Below are 25,148 nucleotides of genomic sequence, written 5' to 3'. Positions count from 1 at the left end.
CTTGTAACCACTTTTGCTGAATGTGATATGTCTTTACAAAAAATGATGAACAAACAAATTCACTGCACTAGCTTTATCAAAGTATCTTCCTTCTTAGGAATTGGATTAACTAATTTTGTGGAAGCTCATCCACTTCTTTCCCCAGCATTAATAATAATCCAGTTTTTTGAAGACACCCTGATATCACACGAACAGCCATGTTTGGAGGACGTGGATTGACAACTTCAGCTCTTAATATCAATTGAAAAAGCTCAGTTAGGTGTATTGCTGGGAGACAGGACATTGGCTGCATTGACACTAAAATCATGAATGCATTGGTTTATTTTAGAAGCTGTCATTTCATGCATAGTGCGGGAAAGTACATCAGGTATGCTCAGGTCCAGACCATCGGAGCGAGCTGCACAGTGCATGACTCCTCAGAGGCTGTAGTTCACAAGCTGCTGAATTACATTCCTCCAGAAATCAGTCAAAGGATGTTTGGGTACTCTGCACACTTCCTTGTGTTGCAAAGCTTCCACCTCCACCCGTACCCATTGCTCCATATCTCTCCTTAACCTGGGGCTACTCACTGCCTTGCAAGTTACAACATTCAGTTGTATGGCCAGGACTAGCTTCAGGTCAAGTAGGCTATTGTCTACCCTTCTGAGTTTAGACAGTTAAAAGCCTCCTAACAGGCATACTTCATGTTTACATGCTATTTCTCTGTCCAGAGTTCTGCCTAAATGATGAGTGCACCCCATAAGCTTCAATCTGGGGACAGCTCCAGACGATGTGAAAAAATCTGCAAATAGTGATGTACACAATGTGCAGAGCCTAGAGTCACCACAGTATATTTTGTCTATTTTCTAGAGTTCCTCGGTGAAGATAGTTAAACTGGATCAACTTAAGTGTAGTGTTCCTAAACCCTCTTGGAGTATATGCTAATATTCTCTCCCATTCTTGATCATCTATCTCAGGCCCAATATTCATCTCAAATCTCACCTTGGGTTTTTCAAGATTATTTCGCGCCATCCTATTGAGTGCTGTATAAAACCATGTTACTAAGTGGCTTCCAGCCCCAGTGGTCATGAGGAGTTGAATCACATCATGCTTTGGGGTCTTGTTTATATCTGCAATGGGCAAGCATTCAAAGGCCCACATCAAGGTCCCATAAGTCAAGAACTGCCTGGGACCCAAACAATATTCATCTATGAATGATTCAAATAGGGTATAATCGACCCACTTGAATAACAGTCTCTGTCTGTGTGTATTACCACTTGCATCCACAGGGAAAGTTGACATGCTGTAAAGAAGGTAGATAATTCTCTGTATAGGATCCCAATCAGGGGCAAGACTGCACCATAAAAGGGTCAGTAGAAGACTCTTTTACACAACATTTCAAATCAATCAATGGAAATTAGTGTTGTGTACCCCTGTGTCCCAGTCTTCGTCTTCATTATTAGAAGTGTCTGGCCCCTTGGTTACGTGCCTTACCCATCAGTCCTGCATCCCCTTCACTCTGGCCATCGCAGCAAAAGTTTCTATCGCAATGGTGAAAAAGAGGACGACATTTTTTTTCAATACTGTTGAGTGATATAGCCTGCTATCTTCACTCTAGCCATAGGGGTAAGTGTATAACAATTTAATCTAGCTAACTGATCTTGCCCCACAGGCCCATCAGACACATGCCAGCCTGGAGGTGGCACCACTGGATGGTATGAAATGCCTACTTGAGGCCAACCAAAACCACTATTGTCCCGGGTTACATGTCAGCATCAGTCTCTTGCAACACCCTGTACAACCTCTGAAGATTACAAGATGTGTTGCGTGAAGGTATAAATCCATTCTGGTCTGTATCAAAGCAGATGGATGTCACCCTAACCTGGCAGCCAGAACCCTGCTAATTATTTAAAAATCTAAATTAAGTATGCCTGCCAGCCTGGTCAAAGCGGAGATCTCCCTCACCCCTCCAATGCAGCAGCGTACAATTTACCCAAGGGTGGTATCAGGAGGGCTGAGTGTGTATGATAACATTCAGCTGATAGCACATCTAGTCCTGGTGTTTTATCACTAGCCAGTCCCCTAATGTCCCCCATATCTCATCATCAGAAATGGGACATCCCAAGCTCTTTCTCTCTTCTGAGCCTAATTAACAATGTGGGGGCCTATCCATTAAGGCCTCAATTTCTTCTGCAGCCACCTCTCTAGCTTGGTCATACGTGCTACGATAGTACATCAATAATGTTTCATTAATCTGATGTGGAGAGTGCACTAGTTGGCCATTAGGGGGTCAGAATTTCTGAAATCGGGGATCCGCTGCACTTTATGCAGACTAGCCATCTCAGGTGCCTCCCCGCTTTACCTTCTCCTTCATGTACTCTAGCCATGTATTCCTTATAGTTTTGACAGCACAATTTCTCAATTATTTGGCCATAGCATTCTCTGCACTCAGTAATATTAGTCCAGGTTCTGGGTCACCTCAAGTTCCAATTAGTTGATGGATTTACTAAGGAAAGATAATTCAAGAATCAAATGTTCTCTTAATTGTTATGTTATAAATTTATACAGCGCACGATTACCAATGGTGTCTTGGTGCTAGCAAACCTAGAAGCAGGCAAATGGATTAATCTGTGAACAGCCAGGTTTTAACGGCTTTCCTGAACAGAGTCAGAGAGTGGAAATTTCTAATGTTAAACGGGAGGGAGTTCCAAAGCGTGGCGGCTCCCACCGTAAATCTTCTATCGCCCCAGTGTGATTTAAATACTCTCTGTGAAAGAATCACTTTTGCTCCTTGTGATCTAAGACATCTGTTTGGGGAGTACCAGTGCAATGAACGTCTCAGAAACTGAGGGCCGGTCCCGTGGAGTGCCTTGTATGTAATACACCGGGTTTTAAACTTGACTCGTTTTTGTATTGGCAGCCAATGCAGTCTTTGAAGATGGGAGCCCACAGACTGAAATTTGGGAATCCCTACCAGAAGTCTAGTGGACGCGTATTGGATCTTTTGCGGCCTTTGAAGATGTTTTGTTTGTATGCCGAGATATAGCCTGTTACAGTAATCTAGTCTGGAAAGGACTAGGGGTGTGACTACCTTTATCCTGCTTTCTGTGGGAATCAGAGGTAGGATTTTCTTAATGGCTTTTAGCATGAAGAAGCTGAAGTATGACACTGATTTAACTTGAGCTTCAAAGTCAAGTCTCTGATCTATAATCACACCCAGGTTTTTCACTTTGAGAACCGGGATAGGAGCTGATCCCAAATCATTTGGTCACCAAAACTGTGACCATGGAGGGGTGAATTTACCAAATAGAATCACCTCCGTTTTCCCAGAATTTTATTTAAAACAGTGCGCGCTCATCCAGGAGCTAACTGCTGTCATGCAGTCCCTAAACCTGTTTACTGGCTGTGATGTATTTTTGGTAATGGTTACCACAAATTGGGTGTCATCTGTGTATGATGTTAATGTCATCCCACAGGATCTGATAAGGGATGCCAATTCCAAGACATAAACATTAAAAAAAGAGTGGAACTTAAGGAAGAACCAGGGAAGCATGAAGGACGAGGAGTTCAGATTCCCCAAGGCCACTGATTGTATCCTATCCTCAAGAAAGGAAGATAACAATGTTAATGCCTCTCCGGAGATGTTAATTTCAACAGTTTTCCAACACAATGTCCCTGCACCACCATTTTGAATGCCTCCCATTCTGCGAGTAGTCTGGAGGAAGTATCTTGATTATTTAGGGCATCAGGCTGAGCTTTCCGAGTAGGCACTGTTGATAGGGGCCTTCTCATCTGCATGGTAACCATATGTGGGTTACGGACCGAGAGGGTTTTTGCCCAAGTACTCCAAACCTATTATAAATTGACATAAATCCCCACAGAATAATATTTTATCCAATATCAGGTGAATGTAGTATAAATTAGAATAAAATGAGTAATATCTTTCAGGACAGTGCTGCAGCCTTCATATACCAACTAGTTCTCAATCATCTATTTATTAAAACCTTTGGCTACTTTAAGGGGTCCAAAGAGAGCGAGAACTTGCAGCGTTGACATGGCGGAGTCCAAATTCACATCACTAACACAGTTCGAAACTACAATGATATTATTGAGCCACCAGTCATCTGGTCCAATTCTACTGACAATGAAGTAAAGAACGCTTCTTGATCTTGGTTAGGTGCATTAATACAATACATGAGTATCTCTTTTATATCTAGGTTTCCAGACTCCAAAAGTGACCCTCCTTATCTACTGGAGTGTGTGTTGCAGAAAAGGGAACCCCTGATCTGATCCAGATATGGGTCCCTCTAGCAATTGAGCAGTACCCAGTGGCATACACATGGCCCCTTCATCTATATTGCAAGAGAGTGACTGTAATTGTGTTGAGATGCATTTCATAGATAAATGCAATCTATGCTCCTCCTCCTCAGGTATGCAGTAACCTCAGAAACCTCAGAAAGTGTAAGTGGTTCCTTGATGCCATTTTGTGTCTATTATGAGATTAGCAGAAAGCTTTTCTAGAAGTCTACCTTCAATGGTTTCTACTGTCTTCCCTAAGTATATGTCTATCTCTGTTTCAAAAAACCCAGGGGCATATTATCAACAGGCAGCGATAATTATCGCTAAGAGCGCTTAGTGCGATTTTAAATATCGCCGGCTATCGCTGGATTACATCGCCGAGTTAGCACGTAATCATCAGGTTTCAATCAGCGTTCAAATACCAGCATGAATCGCGGTCAGCGCTACTTTTCTTATTGCTATGCGGGTCCGGGGCCGGATTGATAATAGAGGGAAGTTGTGTTAGCGACAGTTTTCATGTTATTTCAGTGAGGAACGCCTACTTTGCATATCATTAGGGATAAATATCGCTAACATGCAAAGCGTCAGGATAAACGGCAGCTATCGCAAGGATACTAGCGCTAACGCATGTTAGCGAGTCCTTTGTTATAGTGCGATAGGAAAATCACCGCTTTCCCAGCGATGTGTGCCAGAAAAGCGGCAAAACTTTCCTTGATAATATGACCCCTAGTCTTCACATACAATAAGGCTACTTCTGGGAGCTCTTGACAAAACTTAGAATATTGGAAACAAAACCCAGCTCCCAGAGCAGAGCAGTAACAACTATCCATCCGACCTGGTTTTCTTTAGTTGGCATAGTTAGCCTATAGCCTTTGATACATAATCAAAGCCATCTGGAGGTGATGTGCCAAGAATGTACAACTCCCTATGTGTCCGGGCCCATGTTCCCTCAACCCATGGAGTAAATCCAGACTTTATTTTGTATCTAACACATGTAGGTGTTCCATCTCCCATTTCTGGGGCCTCCACTGCTTGAGCATCCCAGTGCCATATGTAGAACCCGTATGAACACACTGTTCCACTCGAAGACACCCGCCCCACCTACCTTCTAAACTCCCCATGGCTCCCTGGGCATTGGAGCCAGTCCCATTCTAACTTAAGTTACAGCCTCCAATTCTGAATCAGAGGTCCACCGATCTGATGTTCTATTACTTTCCACATCTGAATTTCCTTGGTGTCAAATTGCTGATGCAGTCATCACTGCTGTCATTTTATCTTCCATCGTCTGTGATCTGGGAGGTATCTAACACTCTGGGAGAGATGCGTGATTTGCGCCTTCTGACCTCTCTCAATGTTTGTATGATTCAAGCTAATCTCACACTTCCGATGGATCAGTAAAAAAATGAGTATACCATCAATCATTACTTTTAATTTTGCAGGGAATTTTGTTCTCTCAGTGCGTGCTCTTTTAACTTCAAAGATGGAGGCCCTCGTATATTGAGCAGCAGGATTATAGTCAGAGAACATCAATACTGTATTACTGTTCTCGATCTTGAAGGGACCACGGGGCATATTCACAAGAAAGAGTAAACAATCTTTACAATGCAACTTTTACCACGCAGTGCCTTTACAATGCAACTTTTACAACGCAAACCATTACAATGCATTGCGCTGGGGGGCGCTCTAGGATAGGGAATAGGTTTAATGTACTATCCAACACCTTCCCTACTATCCACGGGGACTGGAGTTGGAATAGTAAATTAAACAATTCACTATCCAGCGCCTAAAAGCACTATGCGTTGTAAAGGTATTCGTTGTAAATACCGCGTTGTAAAGGCATGCGATGTAAAAGCATGCGTTGTAATGTCATACATCCACAAGAAAGTGGCAAAGTGTGTCGTTAAGCCAAAATGTCTAACAACATTCTCCATCACTTTAGAAACACAGGGCTACACCATATTTACTAGAACATGGTGCAGCCCTGCGTTTCCCCCTGCACTGGTCCTAAATTGAGCTGCCTAGCGCTAACGCAGGCACCCTTGCACCATAGTGCAAGGGTGCCTGTGTTGAGGGGAAGATTGTTCATGTGCACATAAACAATCTTTAATGCAATTTTGTAACTTCTATGTGTGCTGCTTAATGCAGCACACATAGAAGTTGCAAGACAGGCATTTATTAAAAATGATTGTTTATATGCAAGAAGGGGGACCTTCCTGCATATAAACAATTGTTGGCATTGTGGAAACAGCAAAAACGAGGCGAAAGAAATAATTTCTCCTAATTTCGCCTGTGTGAGACCAGGTCTTAATTTTGGCGCTGCCTCCTGTTTCCGCCACCCTTGGAAATAGGGGGCAGAGTCAAAATGAATGGATGTTGCGGTGGAACGGCCACCAGAACACCCATTGCCTGCCCCTTTCATGCTAAGTCTAACACGAAAGGGTGCCTTATTTACAAGGCACCGTTATGACACATTAAGTGGATTAACACTGCCTTGTAAATAGGGCGGGGTTCCCTATTGCCATCACAACGTCACTGAAAGTGATGTTGTGGTAGCGATAGGGCTTTGGAAATATGTCCCGAAGTGTGCAATTTATTTGAAATAGTTTAAATAATGTTAATCTCTTTTTGTTCTGTTTTTTAATGCAAATATTTGCAAATTTGCTTTACACATCCTCCCTAACCCCCATTTAAGGAAACACAACGAGCATATTATATTTCAGAATTACATTTGAGATTGCATTAAAAATCTTTTGCCAACACGAAATGTTTGACGTTGTAATTTCTGTGTTTATTTTACAGTCCATGTGGATTGAGAGAACAACTTTTGTCACAGCATATAAACTTCCAGGAATCCTGCCTTGGTTTGAAGTGACATCTATGGGGCATGTATGTACATATGATATGGTATTATGTCCAATATGGCATGAATGGCATGCATCCATTGATAGTTCAGTTTGACTTTTGCAATAATATGTTACATGGCTGTTCTTGGAGCTTTGGGTCCAATGAAAAACATTCTTCCACAACTGTGCCCAATGGAATTCAGTGTTTGAGAGCAATATAATTTCCCTATGCTATAATTGTACTGAAAGACTTGTCACTAAAAACCGGCTCCAGCACAGCAATAAGACCTTTTGTAGGACTTCAGGAACATGATATAGTGTAGGCACAGACACATATAATCTCAGAGAGATCCCATGCTCCCCATGAGTCACACATTCATGCTCGTTTCCAGTTAACTGGGTAACTGCTGCTGCTTTGCTGAGACTGATTCATCGCACTCACTGCCATGTACACTCCAGGTCCGGCTGACTCTTGCTCATGATCGCACTAGGCCTATCGTTTCAGAAGAATTTAAGGGAGCTTATGCCCAGTTGTAATAAAAGCTTCATAAAGACTCCAAATTATTCCCCACCAACTTCAGCAGGGGCCCAGATTGTTTTTCCTGCCAGCAGTCCTGAGATTCTCTGTTTCTTCCTTTTAGTCCACTTAAACTTGGAGCAGCTTCCAGGACATCTATGGAGACGTAGCTGTTCTACAGCCACCCCCTTCACACCAACGACTATGCTTCTATTTTCTTCTTTTGTGTATCCATTAACAATTTTAATGAGTTATAAGCAGCACCAAGAGGAAATATGGCTATTATTTGTAAAAGGCTTGTAGAAAGGGTAGCTAAAAGAGTAAACACTGCTCCGAAGTTTTGACAGTGATTAAAGGTACATGGAACAATGCTATATAAAAGTCTAAACTAGAAGAATTTATGAAGGTTGGTATGCTATTACTTTACTGCTAATATGAAACGGTGTATAATTAACATTTTACAATACCTTTATTTTTGTAGACAACCATCAGTCCTTTAGAAAACGCTATTGAAGACATGTCAACTACTAATGAGAAGATCTTAATGCTCATTAACCAGTACCAGGGAGACGACAATCTGCCTATAAACCCTCTGTCCATGCTTCTCAATGGAATAGTTGATGCGGCTGTCATGGGAGGTTTTGCTAAGTATGAAAAGGTAAGACAAAGGAGCGGTTTCTCTACAGCTTTCTACATCCATTTAATTAACATTGAAAGATATGATTGCAACTTTAGGTCCAGTTTATTTCTCACAGAGCACATTTTTTTATTCATTTAGTTGTGTTAAATATTTTACAATGCGCAGATCTCTTCATAGATCGAGATAGGAGTTTTTAACCTCTTCCATGTGTCAGACAGCCCCTGGCCGTCCGACATCACGGTGGGTGTGTGCGTCGAACGGCCGGGGGCCGTCGGATCTGCGCATGTTTCAAATTCCGCTGCACCACGTCGGAATTTACGCTGCGGCGAAGCAGCTAAAGATACGAAGTGCAGTACCGGAGTACTTCACAGTTCCTGGCAAAAGTCATCTGAAACAATCAAAATAGTATGACAACACTAAAATAATGGCATATTATTCTCTATGAGTAACAAAACACAGCAAGGCTCCTGAGTCTAAAATAAAAATAAAGCAGGAGAGTTCTGGAATATCCTTTTTACAGGATGATTCACCTCACCCAACTGTAGGTGGGATGCTTCATCCTTGGGAAACCTCCTTGCATTGCAAATTTGGTCACAATGTGGGCTCAGGGATGTTTTCAATGTTTCAAAAGGGGTCTCCTAAAAAGATCTGACTGCAGCATCTGCCACAATATTCGAAAGGCACTGTATGCATTTCCATGCACTACGCGGCAGACACCACGCAGTGCAAAACTGAAGTCCCCCGGCACAAGCGGGGCCCTAAAGAACGTCCCCACCAGCCTGTGAATGGTGGTTAAACCGCCATACACAGGCTTACGGGGATGCAGCAACATAATGTGGTGGAAGGTGCCTGCTAGGCACCCCCACCATTTTATAGATGCGGGTGGGTCCACCAGGCAATCGTAATGAGTGCCTGGTTCGGACCCGTGGCGGACGGACTTTCCATCCGCCATGCACATCGCCCGGCATGGTAATCTGGCGGGCGGAAAAGTGCTTTGAGATGGCACTGAATCCACAACCAACAGGCTGCCGATGGTGGGTTCACCACCATCATAATGTCCCCCATAGTTCTTGGTATTAGACCTAACCTATGGATGCCGCAATAAAACATTTTGGCCTACCCTAGAGTTAATTTTATCTCTCACACACATCTATCTTTCTTTTTCTTCCTCACCACACCCTGCTTATCTATTGGTTTTAGGAGACCTCTTTTGAAACACTGAAAACATCCCTGAGCTCCTCCATCTCAGAGAGGGGGTTGTAGGATGCATTGTGACTAGTTGTGCAATGCGAACAGGTTTCCCAATGATGAAGCATGCCACCTAAAGTGGGTGAGGGGAATCGTCCTATAAAAGGGATACTCCAGCACTCTTCTGATTTATTTTTATTTTAGACCCGGGACCTTGCTGTGACGTGTTACTTCTTGTTTAGGGGAGTTGGTCCCTGCAGGTCTTTAAACCTACTCAGGCTCTTTTATGTGTGTTAATACTATTCTCTATGCGCATCCTTCTATTATTTTTCTCTATTTTTAATTTTGTAATATTTTATCATTTATTAATATTAATTTACAAGTGAAAGTAGCACTAACCTCCATGAATAATTCAAATGTATCCTTTGCACGAATATCACAAGACCCACTTAAAAGTCAAAGAATAGGCAATCATGAAGATATTTTTTGTTTATATAAAGTCACTTTAAACACTTTAGCTTGCAAAGTAGATGTACCTGAAACAAACCAATTGCTTTTAGTTGCTATAATGTTTGCATTTATTCAAAATTTCAAACACTCGTCAGACAGGTCTTCTTCCTCGATCATCACTCGTGACCAGTCTTTGGACATGCTCTCATATACTAAGAGTATAATGTTTGGTTTGATGTTGCACCTATTATGAGCTAAGCACTAATTTGGCTGGGCCTGATTAAGAATGCAGTTAAGCGTGACCTGCTGGTATAATACCACCAAATTACCACCAAGTGTAGCCTGGTGGTAAAATGGAGATCTAGAATGCTGATGCAACTTTTCTCTTTGCATCAAAAAGGTTTTACAGAAAATTAGTGAATGCTAGACTGAACTAATTTGCTCCATTTCTCCTTAGGCTTTCTTTACAGCTGAATATACAAAGGAACATCCAGAAGACCACGATAGGCTGAACAGACTTAAGGACCTCATTGCTTGGCAGGTAACAACAATTTAGAGCTGTATATTTTATAACGATTGCCTTTTTTGTGTTCGTTTTCCAGTTCTTTCATTGTTGCCTTATATAACACAAAAACTGATTGAATCTACAGCCATGGCATTGCTGAGCAGCTGAAATGAGTTGTCTACTTTGTCGTGTTGCCATTTCTATTATTTTGTTTTCCATTCTCAGTCGAAGTTTAGTTTTTTTCATCTTTTACTCGCAAGAAGTTAGGACAGGGCTCACTGGAGGTTAGATAGTGTGATTGGAAATGAATTGCTTGCAACCGAGTTCTCCTTTGTATGGAGGAGGTGTCACAATGTTGTTTTTCAGCATGATTTGTCTTGGCATTTGGTTGTTTCTGAAAAGGCTCTGCCACTTTGCATGTTGTACTGTTTAACTTGTTCTCCAGTGGACTTGTGCATTAACTTTGTTTATATAATTTCTAACTTGCGATGATTAAAAAATCCACTGATTGAGTCAAAAAGGCTGCCAACAGTTTTAAGGAGCGTAGTAAATCTGACTCCTTCAAAGTTCGTATTTTAAAAAAATCTAAAAATAGAATTTTTGTTGATTTTATATTAATTGTAATTGTTTAATTAGGTTCCACATATATATAGTTACATATATTCACTCATTTTAATTTTTAAATGATTGTTAATAATTTGTAATGTAGTTGTATTATTAATATTTTATTGTATTATTATTATTATTAGTATTATTATTATTATTATTATTATTATTATTATTATTATTATTATTATTATTATTATTATTATGCTGGAATGTTGATTTATTTAATTCAGTTATAGAAGCCCACTAGGGCAAAACATGGGTATTTGAAGGAAGTCTGACATGAAATTTAGGTTCAGAAATGTATTACCATGTCATGGCACTTTTGTTAATCCATAAAATTGGCTTATATATTAATCATTATGTCCCACTAGGGCGCTATATATTGCTTTCTATTGAAATGCTCAATATTAGAATATGGTTAATTATGATAGATGCAATCTGCCTTAAATGTTCTAAACAATAATTCAACATGCAATATCATTGCCCAGAATTGATTTAGTTTCCGTCTTGTTTATAATGTGCTGATGTGTCCTTCTCTGCAGAATGTCGAGTAATTTGCTGCATAAGCTTGTCTATAATTTCTGTCAATGATATAAGTGGTGGGGATCACCCTGTATCTAAGGAATGAATTGTAATGGTGTCTATGCCGTGACAAAGGCTTTGATTATCGAAATCCTAAAGTGCACTTACCTGCATTTTTAAATCCTGTGGCCAAAATGCCCTATTCTTTCAGTCCAGATAAGGGCAGGTGGTAGCTCCAGAAAGCCTTAAATATAATCTAATATTAAGATGTGCTTTAATGATTTTAATTACTTTCTTAACATGCAGAATCCATACTTGGTCTTCATTGCTTAGTACTTTTAAACATTAACTTCTTAGGTTCTTATTACGAGGTGGATTGAAGAAACACCTTATCCAATGTTATGTAAATACTTGACAGTATATTCACAGCCATAACTTTTCCTACCTTCCACAAAAGAGTTCATGATACATGTTTCCCAGTAACAACCCCATAATATGTTTTGCCTATGCTTCGTGCCACTTTTCTTCCCTATGAAATATCCAATATTTTAAAATAATTTAACATAGCGCATTGCCTGTGATTTTCAGAACCTATGATTAACTTGTACTCGGAAGAAAAGCCCCCATAGATTTGTGGTGTCAAATAAAAGGGCATGAAAACCCACCAAGTGAATGCAATAGATGAGCCCAATTCACAGAGGTAAAGTTAGACGAAAGTATAACTTCACAAATGTTGGTATTCACAAAGTGCATTTATTACTTGTAAATGCCCTTTGTGAATACTGAAAGTCGAATTATACAACTTTCAGTGTTCACAAAGCCATTTACGAGTAGTAAATGTCCTTTGTGAATACCTGAATTCATAAAGTTAGACTTTCATTTAACTTTACCTTTGTGAATCGGGCTCATTGTGTTTAAAGAAATGTGTCCATATCGTCATCTAGGATAATAACTTGTTGTAATGTGTATTCCCACAACAAGTGGTAAATATTCATCTTTTGAAATCACATCTTATCAGGTATGTGTATTGTAAATTCAGTATTGCATCTGCTTTAATCTACCAATTGGCATGGTTCAAATGTATCATTTTAATTGCATGCTCATATTGGAGTGGAGTTCCGACATCAATAATTACAGATAATACAAAAGGACATGAGTTAAACTACTACTTTCTTCAACAGTCAAATCAGACTTGGAAACATTTGTAGGGTCACACTTTGAATTATCAAGGTATTGGCATTAGTTTCAATATGCTTCATCGGGTGGTAGGGATCCCAAATCATATCAGCTGTTGCAGAGATATTGCTGTTTGACATCAAAGCTGCAGAAGAGGCACAATAACATCTCAACAATAAGATTGCAGGACCCGGGAAATGCAGTCTTTTACCAAGGGTGACAGAAGATGTATTGAGGAGAAGATGTACTGAAATGGGGATTGGAGTCAGACCTGAACATTGGGTGAACTTGATTGATATAAGAGAAGATACTTCAGTGTTTTCAATCTAACACACCCTTCATTGATTCATGGGTGGGGGCAGTGCTCATACATTGAGATGTCCTAATTAATTTGGGGCTTTTAAGAATTACTTTTGATAATGTTATCCTAGATAATAAAGATATACCTTGTTCAAACAAGGTCAGTCTAACAAGAAATAGTTTTCTTGTAATAAGACTGAAAATGTTTGAACATAGTCTAATCTATTTTTTACATTTGAGTTGTGACATATCTGGTCACCTGTAAAAAGGAACCGGCGTGCAATGCTAAACTGTAATAGATTATTACAGTTAAGTTGTGACATAATAATACTCCCTACCAGAGCCAGCCGCCAAGGTAAAAGGAATGCCACTGAGCATCGTAACAGCTGCAGTTTAAACACTTTTGATTCCTCTGATCTGTGTTTCTCAAAGGAATAGTGATCAAAACAAACAAGAGATTTATGGCAGCATCTTTAATTTGTGCATAATATAATTCATTAAAGGAAATTATCTCTCAGCATCTTATTACTCAATTTGCCCTCTAGACTTTTTTTTAAAAACCAGATTTGTGTTAAACTGGTTCCAATAGTCTTTTATTATGTTAAGTTTTAAAGTTTTGTATAGCAAGGTGTCTTGGCGCTGTGCTCCATGCGAACGGTCAGCAAGGCAGAATGGGTCCTAGGTGACCTTGGTTTAAGAAGAGCCATTCTTTCCTGAACTGTAGAAATGTCTGGAATTTTTTCAGTTCATCAATTTAGTGGTAATGGCCACAAAGCATTTACCGCCCCAACTGGCAAGCCTGAAATTGGGCACCACAATATTTTTCAAGCCCGAGGAACGTAAGAGTCTCGGAGGTGTATACCAGTTAAAGCGTTGCCTAAGGGCAACTGGACCAATACTGTGTAGAGAACAAGGCTTTGAAAGCAAACCTTTTTTTCACAGGTAGCCAGTTTTTCAACAAATTACTAACTGCTTTTTGGTGTGCATAATTTAACTTTGCAGATGTTGCTTTTATTCTTCATGTCTGCAAACATTTAAACTTTTTTATATGAAAGTTCAAGACACCAAGCATTTAAGCAGCTGGTAGGAGGATGATGGTGTGATCATGTTTTATGAGGAATAAAATACCCACAGACTTACTTTAAAAAGATATTGCAAGTCACCTCTGAGTCCCATGGTCTGATAAAGGAACTCCGCCTTCTGCTCATTTCTCTATATGATCAAAAAACTTCTAGATGACTTAGCCTTTTATTATATGGTGGGGGGATTTTATTGAATATGTAAATGATCGATAAAGTCATTCGTAATAAGTCATATTGTTCAGGTTTTTTTTTTAAATATATTTTTTCAGATACCTTTCCTTGGTGCTGGCATTAAGATCCATGGAAAAAGAGTGGGTGATGTCCTCCGCCCTTTTCATGATCGGATGGAAGAGTGTTTTAAGCATTTAAAAAACAAAGTGGAGAAAGAGTATGGAACCAGAGATCTGGTATGGCTTCTCAAATTTATTTTTCACGTAGAATGTATATCAATTAGCTGTTTTTTCCTTTTTGTAGATTCTTACTGCTCAAACATGGAAAATAAGGTATTTAATGCATAAGCTAATACTTATTTGCTTGTCCAATTTATGAAATTTAGGGTACTGTTCATCTCTTTTATGGCCTTCTGAAGAAGCATTTTCTCAAAAAATTAAATGTAAGCCCAGTTTTACTACAGAAAGGGGGATTTCTTTTATTGCGTTGAAAATTTATGTATTTTTTATGATATTGCATCTTAATATGTTTTCTATTTTTCTTGCTGTGTTTTCTATAACGTGATGGCTGATGTTAACTGCAGAGTGTTATAACTTTCACGTTACGTCAGAACACGGTGATGCCAGATGATAACATTCTCATTGAGGGTAAAAAGAGGCCGTTTCAGCATTTTCTTCATGCAAATCGTTAAAATAGAAAGTGAGCTTCAAGCAACGGTTTCCATTCTACAGGGTTATCTAGAATGGGATTTATATATGTTTGGTAGGCTCTTGTGCTCGTACTGTGTACATTTCACAGGAATACATAGATGGAGAGGAGGAACACAAACCCTATGCAAGACTTAAAGCTGATCCTCTCTGTTCAGTTAAAAGTACTAAAAGGCCATCCAACTACAATGGAAAAAAGACCTGCTTTAAACCCTTACGGCGTTATTACAATGTTGGGCAGACGCTGTCGCGGATACAGGCCCAACTGACTGCCAGTCGGCAGTTCCGACTGCCAAATTATGATGCAACTGCACATGGTGGAGTCGCAAGCTCACTATTCTGAATGGATGCTTGTGCTGTGGTCAGAAACGGGCCACAGCACAAGCTCCCATACAGAAAAGGAAGAGTGTGTTCATCCCTGCACCGTGTGACTGGTACCTCACAGTGCCTGCCACACGGTGCAGGGATGAACAGAGGGGCACCATAGATGCCCCCCGGCACCAACAGGAGGCCTCTGGTTGAAGGGAGCCCTGCTAGGGGCCTACAAAAGCTCTTTCTGATGGGCTTTCCATGTCGGAGTACCCGGCATGGGAAGCCTACCGGAAACTGAGCATTGTAATCTGGATTGCGCAATACGCTGTCCATATGGATTATGGGCCAGTCTCTGACTTGCCAACAGGGTCCTTGATCCCATCGGAATCCAGCTGGAATGATGGGCCTGTTTCACTTCTGACCATCTAAATTGTAATTAGGCAGTCGGAAGTGAAACCGAAGATTTTGGTTGAAATGCCTCCGACCTAAAGTCGGAGGCTTTCCGACCGAGATCGTAATCGGCCCTCAATGTTGTACACACACAGCAGTTCCTTTTTTCCCTTCTAAAATGCAATTGTCTTTCAGATCTCAATCTGAAATGGTGGAATGGAATGAAGATTGATTTATGGAGGAGGTGAAAGAGCATGAAATGCTTTATAAAGTTCCCAAGAAAACAACTAAGCAGAGTAGCAGTTTAAAAAAGTGGAGATGCGAGAGTTCTGGTTGTCTTTTAATGCTAGTTGCATATGAATACAAGGAAAATCCATTCCAATTAAGCCATGTCTGTCAAATCCTTCCTGACAAAATTGTATATTCATTTTTGTTTTATTCTTGAAAACAGATGAACCGAGTCTGATGAAAGCCCTTTGCGGTTAAGATTTTTTATTTGCTCAGTTTAGTTTCACCAAGTTGCCATACAACTGCCACTTGTTATGCCTATATCAGTTGGATACTCTTGAAATCACTTGTTTTCTTCTTCTGGCACCTTTTACACACTCTGTTTTTGTTCATTCCATTTTGGTGGGGTGTTGGTCATCCTAAAGCTAATTGACCCCTATTCTCTCTCTGCTCTCTAGATCCATCCTTCATAAGCTATCTCTCTGCCCCTCCTTCCTCGTCTTACCTATGTTTTCATTTACTTGCCCTTTTTTTATAATTGTTATGTCCATAATTTTTTTGGGAGACCCTGTCTTTGTTATCCTGTAATCCCCGCCTATTGCCCTTTGTTGGCCCAGTCTTGACTCTGGTGTGCCTTCAATTGCAGGTCAGGTTACACATTGAAATGGTACACACCCATATTTCGTTTTTTTGTTCTTAAAATAATTTGTCTTACTGCTGCAAAACACTAATTAAGGGGTATATAAGCGTTCTTCCAAGATAGCCAGCCCAGGTTTCCATTCAATGGCTGGTATATATTTTTAAGGGAATATTCAGATTTTGTAACAGTATCTTGAATTTTTTAAGGAATTCGGCAAAATGGGTAATCAACTGTCTGGAACTGTCACACAGTGCTCTAATTTTGGATTTGCTTAATACTGAGGTAGCTCCATTTATGCTCCCACTTTCTGTAGATAAATAAAGATGCTGTTCTCCAGTTTTTAGATTGAAGAATGCGCGGGGAGAGGTGTGGCGCCGCGGCCAGGGCGACTGACACTGGAATCTGGGGACCACGGTTCGATCCCCGGCTCCGGCGGCAGATTAGCCCAGCACCATGTGACTCTGGGCAATAGCTCGCTTAATCTTCCCGACGGCCTCCAGCGCCTAGAGACCCTTACGGGTGATTGTGCGCTTTACAAATGTGGACTTTACTTTATCATAATTTCTGAGTCATGTTTCGTTCTCATTATTCTCTAAACTTCTCAATTCTCTGCATTTTAATAGAATATAAGGAATTGCTCAATTTCTTAATCTAGCTAACAGTTTTGAACTTCTGAAAAGTGATGCAGTGAATATCATATAAAAAGCTTCATTCATATGCAAGCAGCAAGGTATGATCTGAAATTAAATGAGAAGGCACAGGGACTACTAATCTAAACAGGCAAATAGTACTAAATCTACGAAAAAAGCATCAATAACTAAATGTGTATGACTGGGCTTTGAATTGCAGAAGTGTGTAGGAAAATGCAAGTGAGGAGTCCAACTACTCAGGGAAGCAGCCAGGAAGTGTTTCAAGGCACTGTAGCACTACTCAAACATCATGGGTAGGACTGCAATGAAGCTAAGATTAGTTTGTGAACGTCCAAACATAAGTATTTGTTACTTTCTATGTTGTTGCAGTGATAGCATAAACGATTGAAGTATTTTTGGAGGAACAATCTACCAGATTGGTAGTGTGTTTCAGTGCATATAGGCTTCCCATCACTGAACCCAAAACTATACTACGGAAACAGGACAAATGACTGCAATATTCTCCAGTACGGATGACTGCTTTGAGCAATCAGAGGCAAACAGCAGCGTGATCACGAGTGATAAATAGTGTGTAACAGACTTCACGATGGACCTGACCATCGGAGTGAGGCCAAACCTGGAGATAGCTTCTGCAAACTGACAGTGGCAACCAAAAGCAGACAATATTGCTTTCAATTTATAGAGATTGCATAGTGCTGACTAATTGATGGCAATCAAGTCTGCTTTCAATGGTTACCGAATTTGATAACCTTCCATGTTTGTAATAATTATTACATCTATTTTTAATAGCTTCACGATTACTCAATTATATCACTGTCACTATGCTGAAACGCTGAAGACTCTTGACTTGTCTGGACTAATGCAGGAAGTAAGGGGTTATTTTAACTTTGGATATGCGGGCGATCCAGCAAATTATGGCAAATGTTCTGTCTGTCCTAGTCAACAAGTGTAGACAGGTATCAACTATAGATAGGGCAGACAGGACATCAGCCAAATTGAAATAATCCCCTTAGATTTAAGAGGAATTGTCATTTGTGCCAAGAGGCATTTCTGAGGGCCGGGGCTTTACTTTATACATGCTTTTAGCATAACAAAGTTCCTTAACAAATCAGAGGCTAGATCATTGGATGGGCCCAGCCATAAAACAATGTTGTGGTCGTTATCAAGGGCCTAGGCAACATGTATTGCCTGTGCTAGACAGACAGCAACACCTGTGATAATAAGGATTCATTAATGAATGAACAGATTGTAGTTTAGTTCTTCTGTACAAAATAGTGCATTTATTTTATGGCCTTATGCATAGCGTACAGAATTTATATTAACAAAAAGCCCAAGTCTGTTAGGCCATGTGGTGCAATATTACTGCCCTCAAATACAGTTTCTACAAAATCTTATCTGGTAGTAACTCTGAGAATGCCCGAAAACCAAAGTGGTGGTAATTTCTTCTCGTTCCTTGTTTCGAAACTGGGGAACGAGATGCCTCTCTTTCTGGGAATCACCTCAGATGAATTAACATTTTGGAATGGATTTAAGGCTTGGCTTTTCTGATAAATCAGTTGATTGTATTCTGAATTTCTTTTGTTAAACATTTTTTAGCACTGCGAAACCCTTTGTGGGTAGAATAGAAATAACATTATATATATCAAATTGTTGAAACATATTGCAACTCAAATGCACTCCCTCACTATCTGTTACTCTCTCCCACTCAGACACAGGGATCGATTTACCAACCTTTCACGCAGTGCAGAGCAGCAAGACAAGGACAGAGCAGAAATGCACCATATCCAATACATTATGTCACACTTCTGCTCTCTCATAGCCCTGGCGCACTTTAGGCAGCCTAGTGCCAATGAGGAACGCTTGTATAATGCAGCAAGGGTGCCTGTGTTATAAGGAGCATTGTTTTTGTGCAGGAAGGGATACCTTCCAGCCCCCAAAAATTCCCTTGAGGCATTTTTCTCTTTCTATGTGTGCTGCAAACATAGAAGAATGAAATGATGAGGATCCTGTTAAAGGCCTTGGGATGTCATGCAATCACGGGTTTACAACTCTTTCAAATCTGGGATTGAGTGAAATCCGTGGGTGGCTGCATGAGAACACACATCTCAGGAACTCCTCACAGAGCGAAATGTAATGCTATGCAAAGCAAGTCACTGCATTGTGTTAAATTTCTTTATAAAGCCATGCACGGTGGCACAAAACGCCCCTTGTGTGGTTTTGTAAATATTTGCAAGCATTTTGTGTGAATGCTGCGCTACAAAAGTCACATAACCATAACGCTAAATATTAGTGAATATGGCCCACAGTCTCTCTCTAACTCTTTCTCTCTGAACTGATAAGAATTCCATTTTGTCTTTCTTTTTTATTTTTATGATTAGCATGAGATTTCCTTTTTATAGTATAATTAAGCAGACAAACACATGTATAAGTGCCTTTTTAATGTTTATGAGATCTAGTTGTTTAATTACTGCTTCAGAGATGCATATATTGTTACACTGCTCTCCTTAGAAACCTTAGAATGGAAGCATTTTCTTGATATTTGCTCGTAAGTGATGGCTATTGCATGAAGCATTTGCTTTATAATATCAGCACAACAATTTTAAACATGGAATGTTATTCTTTTTTGAAGCCTGATTTTGATGACCATAAAATGGGAAGACCAAGATCTATGCTGAGATCTTATCGACTGATGTCTGTTATATCCCTTTCTTCAATGAACTCAGACTTCGGTACGCCAGCTAAAACCACTCCGGACAGGTGAGATGTGAATAACTCAGGACAAGCTTAGGGACCGCAATTAATTGTTCTATGGAATGCTCTCCAACAAACTCAGGACAGGTTCTAAAGCCAGCAGAAACTTACTGACATTGTTTGTGATTCTTCTTTTGGAATGGGAATGGGAATGGGGTACATTATTTACTTAATACACTATTTACTCCATGGCCATTATTAGCATTTTCCGTTGTGGTTAAGCATGGCATCTATCTCTTGTATCAATTGTCGCACAGGTGTTCTCTGGCTTCCTAATGCTAATTTCCAGTGGCGGCCCATGCAGATAAGCGGGATGGGCGGGGGTGGTGGTGGTGTGGTGGAAGTCGACATAGATGAGATAGTGAAACAAAAATAAATAAGCAAATAAATAGAAAGAATTACCTTGTGCTTTCCGCATCGCTGTGTCGGCAATATGCGGTGAGCGCAAGGTAAGCGTTTTTATCTGTCTTTTAGTTTTACTATCCCGTTATATGTTGACTTCCACCACCCGCCTCACCGTGCTTACCTGCACGTGCCGCCACTGCTAATTTTGTCCAGTTGTTTCTTCTTGTCTATCCTATTTCCTCATACATATAAAAGTATAATTGGTGCATATCTTCTCGATCTCTTCTGCAGCGCACAGCTATTTTCACAATCCTCCCAACTTACATGCCTTGATACTTAATTTCATCAATAACAGTGAAGGAGATAAAAACATAATTGAGTTGGCTGCATCACAACTAACTTCACGTCTTTTTTTATGTCCTTCGTGTTTCGGAGGCCACTGAGCTGTTATCTTCTGATGATTCTCACCAGATGTACCTATTCCTTATGTACACGAGTATACCTACTGATTCAAAAGGCATTCATGCAGTACAAAGTTTAGTTTCACACCACAAGAACAAATACATGCTTAGATTGAAGTAAACAAAAACCTCTAATCTATGGGATTCTGGTAACCCCAGCACCTCATTAAGAAGAAATAAGCTCACTGATGCTTTAAAAGTTCGGTATTTTTAAGGAAAATTGCACAATACAACACCATATTTACATAGTCACTGAAACCCTACACATTCTTCCTGTCACTTGCAGTATAATTATCCCACTCTTTCCACCGATGGCCTACCATTATGCTGTGAGTGCATGCTTGGATGTTGCTGGGGCCCATTAGAATTAAACATATGGGAGCTTGTCCTGTGTATTCTCAGAACTAAGGGCATCCTCTTAAAACATTTGCTGAGTGATAATGATCCATGTCTGAGCAGCCACCATCATTCTCAAGCGTGATTATGTAGATTTCTTAGTGTGTTACTCCATAGCTTCAGAAATGATGGGGGATAATATTTAGTAATAAACACACAGAGACTTTCGTGGTCTTTTAATCAAAATATAAAAATATTTTGTCTGAGTGTTCTGTTGTTGATGTGCTTTTTTACCATAGTTTTGAGTCAGAAGTTCCGGGGTCAAAGGCTGCTAAAGCGGAGACTGACATGATGCTGCAGATTGACCCAGAACACGGAGTGAAACTGAGGCGATCCAGGAAGCGAGCAAAGAAAAGAAGCAGTGCGATCATCGCCAGCGAAAAATCAGGACATGAATTTACCCTGAAAGAGGCCAATCGGGTGAGCCAAGCGAGCGACATTATTTAACTGGAAAGAATCCATTTGCACAAAGCCACACTTTGTAATTTACCACAGAGCATAGGTCTCAAGTTCAGAAAGTTCTTCAAATCAAAAGTGCAATTAACAGTTTTATGTTCTGATATGTTATTTTAATGTTACCGTATGGTGTCATAAAGATGATGCAATCCCAAAGGTGTCTTTGTGCAAGCTTTAAGTCAAAGTATAGCCTCAATGTTGCAAGCCTACTTGGAGACAAAGTAAAGCTTTTGAGTTTGTCTGTTAATTCTATAGAGCAAACCTAGACAAAAGGCAGCAGGTGCCTCAAATGGTCAAAGGCAAGATGAAAGTCAGCGAGTAATAGGAAAGAAAGTGGAAGAGTTCTGGACAGTTAATGCATTCTGATATGCTAGGGCATATTTACAAGCTCCTATCGCCACCAGGGCATCGCTTTTCTTGATGTTGTTGTGGCGAAGCGCCATTTTCAATGTTTACAAGGTGGCGCTAAACCACTTTGCATGGCTTAACGCCACCATGTAAATGTGCCCCTTTCCGTCGCAGTTCTCTGCGGCAAAGGGCAGTGCAATGAGTGTTACTATGGGCATTCCACTGCACGTCAGAAGTGGGGCGGAGCTCCGAGCCGTTTTGTTACGGGGCTCAGAATAGTGTAGTAAAAATTCCTCAGTGCGTGAGATTTTTCGGTAGTTTTTTTTGCCATCCGCATGGTAATTGGTCCTCGCGGTGCTGTGTTTGTTGTAGTCTTCACGCAATAGGCCATATGGATTTCAGTTTCGGCACTTCCTGCATATTCTGTGCGGTTATGCGCAGGGGAGTGTAATACATTTTCAATTACGAGCTGTCAGGGTGCCGCGGTAATAGAATCCAGATGGTCGGGGCGCGTTCACCAGTCTGCAGTGAGTTTGGTGGGCGCGCGTTCATCTGCATCCTTTCATGTGTAAGTGTTGGCACATGTGTTCACTATCTCCAGCACACACACACACACACAAAATCACATGCACCCCACACTCATTCACTGGAACTCACCAGTGCACACACATGCAAACACGTGTGTTCACTATTTCCAACACACACTTCACGCACACGGACACACACACACTCTCATGCACTCCCCTGGCTTCTTCCGCCAGACTAGCACACACTGGGCTCAGCAAGAAGCCTCCTTTCAGCTGATCTGCCTCAGACCCGCCATTGATAGCAGTAAGTGGCCCTCAGGTAGAAGTTTGCGCTTGATTAAGTACTTTTACATTCACATAACTCCGAGATTATGTCTGTGCAATGCCTGGCACTTGAGGCATGTGAGCAGCGCCAACAGGGACAGACGCAATACAACGTTCGCCAGCTATTAAACACATAGGAAATACATTTTTATTTTCATCACACCAACTAAATTAAGGGGGAAAACATGTATCGCTTTTATTGCAAAGACAATGACCGAACATTTGACACACAAAGGCACTGTGTTTTTTGCGTTGATAATACGGTTTTATTTCTTGGGTGTGGGTGAGCGGACCTGGAGATGAGGAAGGTAAATCGCATGGCTTTCTCCCCACAGCTTCGCTTTTCTTTTTTTTTGTTACAAGAAAAAGCACGCAAGCCCAGATCCATTTAATTATCGTAACAAGACGGCTCGGAGCTCCGCCCCACAGAGTGACAGTGAGTGCAGAGTGACAGTGAGTGCAGAGTGAGTGCAGAGTGATAGTGAGTGCAGAGTGAGTGCGAGAGTGCTAGTGAGTGCAAAGTGAGTGCAGAGTGACAGTGAGTGCAGAGTGAGTGCACAGTGGCAGTGAGTGCAGAGTGAGTGCAGAGTGACAGTGAGTGCAGAGTTAGTGCGAGAGTGACAGTGAGTGCAGAGTGAGTGTCGAGTGACAGTGAGTGCAGAGTGAGTGTAAAGTGACAGTGAGTGCAGAGTGACTGCAGATACAGTGTATAAGGGTTCAGGGTGCACATTGTGTGAGTGTGCAGAATGAGTGTGCAGGATAAACAGTGTGTGACTATGCAGGGTGACATTGGGAGTGTGCGGGTGAGCAGTGTGTGAATGTGTAGGGGCAGTGTGTGAGTGTGCAGAAAACTCCACACACACATACACCACACACACATACCACACACACCATACACACACCACAAACACATACACCACACACACATAACACACACACAAACCACACACACCTCACTCTCTCAACACCACACACTCGTCACCACTCACCACAACACACTCACCACCACACACTCACCCCCACAGACTCACCCCCACAGACTCACCACCACAGACTCACCACCACACACAAAACAACACACACAACAACACACCCCCAGCCGTCAATGAATGCTTTCACCAGGCACAAACACCAACAACTATCAATGTACGCTTTCACTAAAAACAAACACGACCATTTATCTGTGCCGCTAAACACCCACGCACACAACAAACAATGTCAGTGCAACTTTCACCAAACACACACACACACCAACAGCTTTCAATTGGCACAATCATCAACAGCTGTCAGTGCACCCTTTCACCAACCACACGCATTACCATCCAGCTCTGTATGCTTAACAGCCATACTCAGTAACAGCTCTTACTGCACGCTACCACCAGTCATACACACCTCAAGCCACCACTACATGCTTCCACCAAAGTGCCGAGTGAGTGCGAGAGTGACAGTGAGTGCAGAGTGACAGTGAGTGCAGAGTGACAGTGAGTGCAGAGTGAGTGCAGAGTGACAGTGATTGCAGAGTGAGTGCAGAGTGACAGTGAGTGCAGAGTGAGTGCAGAGTGACAGTGAGTGCAGAGTGAGTGCAGAGTGACAGTGAGTGCAGACTGAGTGCAGAGTGACAGTGAGTGCAGAGTGAGTGCAGAGTGACAGTGAGTGCAGACTGAGTGCAGAGTGACAGTGAGTGCAGAGTGAGTGCGAGAGTGACAGTGAGTGCAAAGTGAGTGCAGAGTGACAGTGAGTGCAGAGTGAGTGCACAGTGGCAGTGAGTGCAGAGTGAGTGCAGAGTGACAGTGAGTGCAGAGTGAGTGCGAGAGTGACAGTGAGTGCAGAGTGAGTGTCAAGTGACAGTGAGTGCAGAGTGAGTGTAAAGTGACAGTGAGTGCAGAGTGACTGCAGAGACAGTGTATAAGGGTGCAGGGTGCACATTGTGTGAGTGTGCAGAATGAGTGTGTAGGATAAACAGTGTGTGACTATGCAGGGTGACATTGGGAGTGTGCGGGTGAGCAGTGTGTGAATGTGTAGGGGCAGTGTGTGAGTGTGCAGAAAACACCACACACACATACACCACACACACATACCACACACACCATACACACACCACACACACATAACACACACACAAACCACACACACCTCACTCTCTCAACACCACACACTCGTCACCACTCACCACAACACACTCACCACCACACACTCACCCCCACAGACTCACCCCCACAGACTCACCACCACACACTCACCACTACACACAAAACAACACACAAAACAACACACCCCCAGCCGTCAATGAATGCTTTCACCAGGCACAAACACCAACAACTATCAATGTACG

General features: G+C 41.3%; 1 protein-coding gene across 2 annotated transcripts in view; it reads left to right on the top strand.

Moving 5' to 3' along the window:
- Positions 1–25,148, top strand: part of DOCK2 (dedicator of cytokinesis 2) — a 2,042,522-nt gene that overhangs the window by 1,985,105 nt on the left and 32,269 nt on the right. For both annotated transcript variants that reach the window (XM_078653374.1, XM_078653373.1), the window contains 6 exons: positions 7,078–7,164; positions 8,120–8,296; positions 10,374–10,457; positions 14,380–14,517; positions 19,838–19,965; positions 21,401–21,581. In XM_078653374.1, the coding sequence (XP_078509500.1) occupies positions 7,078–7,164; positions 8,120–8,296; positions 10,374–10,457; positions 14,380–14,517; positions 19,838–19,965; positions 21,401–21,581 (795 nt within the window). The remainder of the gene's footprint in view (positions 1–7,077; positions 7,165–8,119; positions 8,297–10,373; positions 10,458–14,379; positions 14,518–19,837; positions 19,966–21,400; positions 21,582–25,148) is intronic.

The sequence above is a fragment of the Lissotriton helveticus genome, chromosome 7 (assembly GCF_964261635.1).
Source record: "Lissotriton helveticus chromosome 7, aLisHel1.1, whole genome shotgun sequence".
Lineage (NCBI taxonomy): Eukaryota > Metazoa > Chordata > Amphibia > Caudata > Salamandridae > Lissotriton > Lissotriton helveticus.
This window is presented reverse-complemented; position numbering and strand designations above follow the sequence as displayed.